Source organism: Lytechinus variegatus, chromosome 11, assembly GCF_018143015.1.
Source record: "Lytechinus variegatus isolate NC3 chromosome 11, Lvar_3.0, whole genome shotgun sequence".
In the NCBI taxonomy this organism is placed as follows: domain Eukaryota; kingdom Metazoa; phylum Echinodermata; class Echinoidea; order Temnopleuroida; family Toxopneustidae; genus Lytechinus; species Lytechinus variegatus.
This window is the reverse complement of record NC_054750.1, coordinates 19,031,673-19,038,396: the sequence shown is the minus strand read 5'-3', so window position 1 is coordinate 19,038,396 and position 6,724 is coordinate 19,031,673. Positions and strand designations below refer to the sequence as shown.

At 35.2% G+C, this 6,724-nt stretch overlaps 1 protein-coding gene across 1 annotated transcript; it reads right to left on the bottom strand.

The window, feature by feature from the left end:
* Positions 1 to 235: 235 nt before the first annotated feature.
* On the bottom strand, positions 236 to 3,738 carry LOC121424526. The gene is made up of 2 exons (XM_041620240.1): positions 3,423 to 3,738; positions 236 to 1,793 (listed from the first exon to the last, which is right to left on the bottom strand). The coding sequence occupies exon 2, from the start codon at positions 1,735 to 1,737 to the stop codon at positions 946 to 948; it is 792 nt and encodes a 263-aa protein (XP_041476174.1). The 5' UTR covers positions 1,738 to 1,793; positions 3,423 to 3,738; the 3' UTR covers positions 236 to 945.
* Positions 3,739 to 6,724: the final 2,986 nt, after the last annotated feature.

Below are 6,724 nucleotides of genomic sequence, written 5' to 3'. Positions count from 1 at the left end.
TTTGCGAGTGATTGCATTGTTTGGATATGGGTAAAAATAAGAAAATGATCGGATATGTCTGTCGTTACAATGCCAGCTTTCGGAAGAGGGTGAGAGTTACAAAATATATTATCTATAAGCGTAGCAGAATGATCAGTAATACGGTTGGTCTAGAAATAATCGGCAAAAAAGTAGAAGTTAACATTAATTCAAGGAAATCGTTTGTTGCAGAGTGATTACTGGTCAAGAGACTGTGTATTTTCTAATAATAATCGTAATTTCTCGAAGTTTTGGTTAGCGCTTCTTATATTCAAATGCAAAATAAAAACATCATCTTCTCCAATCAATTTAGCATAGTCTTTGAATGAATTTTCTGTATAATATGGAGAAGAGGAAAGATTGTATGCTTTATCATGAATATCGAATTCAACTTGAAGTTCATCAAAATTATTTGTAAGAATATCAGTAGAAAATCTATCAAATGGAGTATGATGATTTGAGATAGTGTTGCTTTTATCCTGACTTGGATGATTTAGTAATAAGAAATCATCATTATTCAGATGATAAAATGGGAAATCACGCATATTATCCACCATTATGAAATAGAATATATTGCCATTCTAAATCAAAATCTTTGTAAGCTGAGCATATAAAGCATATTTTAGATTTGATACCGTCATGACCCCAAATTCGAGTTTGAAAAATACTGCAGTTGTAATAGTTAACAAAATAAAGATTATTTGATACAATTATTAACGGTCGATGAAGAATATTTGCACACAAAAATAAGTAAAATGACCTCCATGAAATGTCTGGTATTGAAACATTATTGAAAGGGCAGTGAAAGAATGCAAAATATACCACGGAAAATAACACAAATATTGATCGATGCGAAAAGTTTTGTGACGTGAATTTCATAAGAAATAAAAAAGAATACTGGAAAATGGAAAAACATGGATAGTCCTTCTACAGCTTAGAAAAGTCCTCTCTGGAATGAATGATGATGGGTTGACACTTCTCATCCTTCCTTACATAGATTCGGCCATTCTGGGTCCACAGGAACTTGTATCCGGCATCTCGGCGGGCCTTGTTGATATCTTTCATTAGCTCCTTAGTGGAAGCGATCAGGTTTTCATTGAGGTAGATCTTGCCATCGCTGTTGTATCCAAGATCCTTTGTGGAGAGAGTCTTCAGCTTCCTTCTCCCATCATACATGATGTTCCGAGCTCGTCTTGTGGTGAATCGCACGATGATTGGGCGGGCTTTGTTATCAGCTTGGCGTTTGGAACCCAGCCGATGAACCACATCGAAGTCGGATGCTGCAAGCTCAGGGCTGATGTGTTTCGCGATATTAAGTACGATCCTTTCAGGAACCTCGCCCTGTCGTTCTGGTACACCTGCCACCTCCAAGTTGACTCTTCTGTGGTACTGGTCAAGTTCGTTAAGCTGGAAGGTCAACTCACTGAATCTCTTCTGAAGACAGATGTTTTGTTCCTTCAGTTCTCTGTTTTCCTTTTCTATCTTCTCGGCCTTCAACTTCATTTCCTCAAATTTCTCGTTGAGGAACGACAGCGAGTTGACAATGCTACTTTGTCCCTCTCGTATACTGTCGATTGACTGCTCCAAGACGGTCAACTTAGCATTCAAGGAATTGGAAAGTTTCCCTAGCTCATTCTTGATCAGTGATAGAAGATAGTTTTCATTCGTCTCTTCATTATCACCAGAGTTGTTTTTCGACGACTTTCTCTTCCCAGACATCGTGACGTCACAATTACATGAAACAATCAGAATTAAGCGCACAAAGAATGGTTGCGCAATGACAATGACAATGACAATGACAATGATTTATGACAATGACAATGACAATGATTTATTTACCCATGTCACCCTAATTCGGGTATTGGGGATATTATCATATAGAACATAACATATTCAAAATCATTTCAATTATATTTACAAAGTATTTACAAATATATACAATCACATGTTACAGAGTAATTGAATAAATACTACATGAAATTACTTTAGAGACGTAAAAGTAAAAGGAATGATGTGTCTCTAAATCAATTGGTGAGAGAAGGAGGAGAGACAAAATAGGAAAAGAAGGAAAAACAAAAGGGGAAGAGAGAGAGAAAAAAGAAAAGAACAAAAGACAAATGATTGTAATAACAAGAATTTTTAAAAGAAACAGTACTAACAATGATAATAAATAAATACGAATGAATGCGTGTTATAGAATTGAAAAAGTTGGAACTGCAATGCAAAGGCACCGATATGTGTATTTAACGTGGTTATATATATAATTATATTGGACTTTGGCATAAAACTTGATAAAAATTTATTTTAAGAAATTAGAGAGAATTAAAATTTAATTTATCCTTTACCTAATTATTGTTTATTTACATATATACATGAACGTGTTTTCAAATAGAAAATGTTAACATAAATATTTTATTTGTTTATTTATTAAACTTATCCATTATAATGCTACAAAATTTTGATAAATTTATTAATGTTGACATTTTGGAAGAATTGAAAAGCTTAAACATTTTCAATGCATTTGGACGGCTTGTATAGGAACCATCAATATATTTCTTTCTTGCTGTAAGAAATGCAGGGCACTCGAACAAATAATGAAATTCATCACCCAGCTTTGATGTATTACATATAGTGCATATTCTCTGTGATCGCTCAATATTTGCAAATCTACCAGATGTTATTGGCAGACGGTGGTTTCCACACCGGAATCTTGTTAAAGTAATTCTGTATTTGAAAGGCAATTTTAGAAGAGATAATTCACAACTGCAATTTTCTTTGAAAATGCGATAGTTTAAGCACAGTGAATTAGAAAACATTTCAGCATGCCAATTTTGAGAGTATATATCGTCCAATCGTGTTTTAATTGTTGCTTTGAACCACCGTGGATTTATTGGCTGATTATCAAACCAAAGGTAAGACAAGCCTAATTTATCCAATGTATTTTTTATTTTTACTAGCCACGGGTTTTGATATATATTCAGATCAAACATTATTTTCAGAATATCGTAAACAGTATGGGACAATTTTGATGTTTTGCTCTCGATTATTTTAATCCAAAAGTTTAACATTCTGCACTCAATTAGTTTCTTGATACTGTGTTTACCGACCTCTCCATATGTCATGCAATTTGCAGTAAATTTACTCACATGAAGAAGACGTTTATAATAACGACTTTGAAACATTTCAACATCTTGAAGATTACTTTCAAGACCCCACAACTCACTTCCATATAACAAAATCGGAAGTACCAATTTTTCAAACAATTCTAATTCAATATCAACTGGTAAACTCAACTTTATTGATTTGGAACGTAAACTGAACAATGCTTTTTGTGCTTGACTTATTTGTTTTTTCCGAGCTTTCGAAAAGCGGTTATTATAATTCAAAACTGTTCCAAGATATACCAAAGAGATACCAGTGATGCGTTCGATCCAAGCCAGTATGCGTTTAATGATGAGTTGCTAGGCAATGACGCGTAAATGATGCTAGTTTTAGAAGTCTATTGACACTTTCTTCTCCAAAATGATCAAAATTTCAAGTTAAAAATGTTTGATAGTATCCAAATAAATAATCCAAATGAAAAATGAGTATATCCTTGATATTCACTATCCAGTTTCTGATGCAACCATATAAAACGTTTTCACAAAATGTCAGGAAACACGGTAAAATTGCACAAAATGTCAGAGCACTTGTAAAACACGTCCGACCTCTCCAACCTCTATCAATCGATATCAATTAATTAGACCAAATGATTGAAATTAGACCAACTGGTTATGAGACGAAATGGTCATAAAAGAAATGGTGATAGGAACAAATAGTTATTGGACCAAAATGGTTGTTGGACGAAGTGATGATGGACGGAATGGCGCTAGACCATGTGGGGAATGGATGATCTGGCAGTAGACGAATTGGCAATTTACCGTTTTAAAGATGACGTCTCAAATCTATAGCTTATAGATGTTTCTAACTTCTCGAAAGACATATCCTTGAAAAGGGGGCTTTGGGGAGAGAGAAAAAATAAGGATGGCTGATTACGCAGTAAACAATTCTTTTATACAACCTCAACATTATGAATTGATCAAGCAATTTCGTTTCTAGAAGTTTATTTTATAATCAAAACAGCATGCTCAATAATAATATTTCATTGGTTGACATTGAAGGTTTTAAGGTTAGTTTGAAATCTTAAAGAATACTAAGTGTTCAGTTTAGTTACCCAGGTTGTACAGCAATTATACCTTTTCTACTCGTTTTTTACTTTGTCCTTTTGTGTAAACCGGATAGCCGTACTTTGATATTGTAGGACGTGTATGGCCTCATTTGAACGATGAGATTCTGACTATACTTGATGGATTACAAAGCAAGCTTAAAATATCTTGTCACCTTAGCTACACAAGCGATATGTTACAACCCTATCGACTATAGTGATGTCAACTAATGTAGAAACGGGGGTAATTTGAGGGCACTCCCTCCCCCCCAAAAAAAAAAAAACCATGAACAAAAAAAGGAGAAAGGACAAAGGGAAAGACAAGAAAGGTGAAAATGAAATATTATATTCTAAAAATTATAAATTTGTCAAAATCTAAAATAAAATAAGGTATTTCAAAAAGGTAAATCAAATATGTTTTTATTTTATTTTATGTTAATTTTGCTCATATTTTTCATTTTTCATTTCATTGATATTATTATCATTATCATTTATTTTGGGAGTGGGGTGGGCGGCGAGCCCCTCCCTAAAAATCTTTTGGTTCATATTATTGTACGCCACTGGTGGTGCCCGCCTTCCTAGATTTAATGCTTTTACCGCTCATCTGTTGGTCCTGTGCAGGTGCAGACATTGTGCATATATCCTGGTATCTCTATTGAAGGTTGTTTCCTCTCTTTTATCAATGTCCATTCGTCACTCAACTGTGGATACCCAAGGCCTTTAAAGGTAACGACAGGTTATATTGATAGGAGGGGAGTGGGGCAAGACGACCGGAAAGGCGACGTCTTGTATTTTCCAAATAGAATCTACGGGTGCTGTAGATTTCCACAGCACACACCTCTCTTTTAATGCTCTTCCCCCTTTCTTCTGCTTCCTCTCATTTTTGTTTTGTTTTTCACAACTTGAAAAGTCATAGGAGAGGTTGCCCCCTTATAATAATAATAATAACAACAACAACAACAACAACAGCAGCAGCAGCAACACTAACAATTATAATAATAATGATAATAATAATAATAATAATAATCCGTAGCCGCTCGTCTAATACCTCGGAACGACTTGTCTGGGCGCTTTCCAGATATATTAGCCCAGGTCATCGGATTCAACCAGTAATTCCCACACACAATGTATACACATCTCCACTCCCTGGGGAGTATTCCAGTCAGTCGCCGGGAGGCGCACACAATACTGGACAAGCTATGAATTTCTAATCCTACCGGGTACCCATTTATGCACCTGGATCGAGAGTGCAAAGTGTACATTAACGCCTTGCCAAAAGACGCTAGACCGCGTAATTCGAACACACGACCCTCTTTTTACAAGGTGACAGTCAGTACCACTTCACCACCACTCCCCCCCCTGTGGTTACCAGACATGCATTCCAATCTGTTAGATCAGATGATGTAAAATCGATAAGCGACGGTGGCATGAGAATGATACATGGTACGCATAAGAATGTGTGTATAACGAGAAAATGCTTCGGCCAGATATATTGGGTGCAGTATGATAGAAAGCGACGAGAAAGAAAGAGGCTGCGGCGAGCTGCGGCCTGCGGGACGTATAGCAAGTATGGCTCACTCGCCATATAAAGTACAAGTCCACCCCAACAAGAATTTAATTTGAATAAAAGGGAAACTTAAACAAGCACAACACTTAAAACTTCATCGAAATCGGGTGTAAAATAAGAAAGTTGTGCCAATTTAAAGTTTCGCCTAATTTTATAAAACATTTATATGCACATCCCGGTCTGTAAGAGAACTGATGAAATTGCCCAATCACTATTTTCTTTTTTGTATTTTTGTGAAATATGAAATATTTCAACTTCCTTCTCATTATCATGTGAAACGAAGTTCTATTCCTCCTGAACATGTGGAATACAATTATTTAAACATTTTGTGGTTCAGTCAAGTTGGTCATTATTGTCAAATCGGAAAAAAATGAAATATTGTATAATTAAAACAATAGAAAACAAAAGAAATCGTGAGGAACATCATCAACTTTCTCATTTAGATAGCACTTAGTTGTGCACATAGGCCTAAATCTTTTGTGAAAAATAAGCAAAACATTAAAATGTCATTACTTTCTTCTTCTTTTTTCTTTATGAAATCAAATCAACATGTTTCTGAGATGGACTTGGCCTTTAAAGAGCAAAGCTTTCGACCATTTTAAAGGTAAAAGAGAGTAGTTGCAGCAAACAATTATTTCATGAGAAAGTCATTAAAATCAAGGTTAATTGCCACAATATTATCACAGATCTAGATCTGGTACATTGAAATAAACTTATCTTGTGAAATCACGAATTTTTAGATGAAAATCGATAATTCTAATGATCATCATCGGGGCTTGAACACATCTCTCTCTTTGTGAAAGAAATGAATGAAAAAACAACAATGGTAGGCATAGCTAAAATCAAGGTTCCCTGAGCTATCTGCCCTTTTGGAAAAATTGGTGATGTCGAAAAAATGTCTCTGCCGGGAATCGAATCCGGGCTCCCAGCTTTGA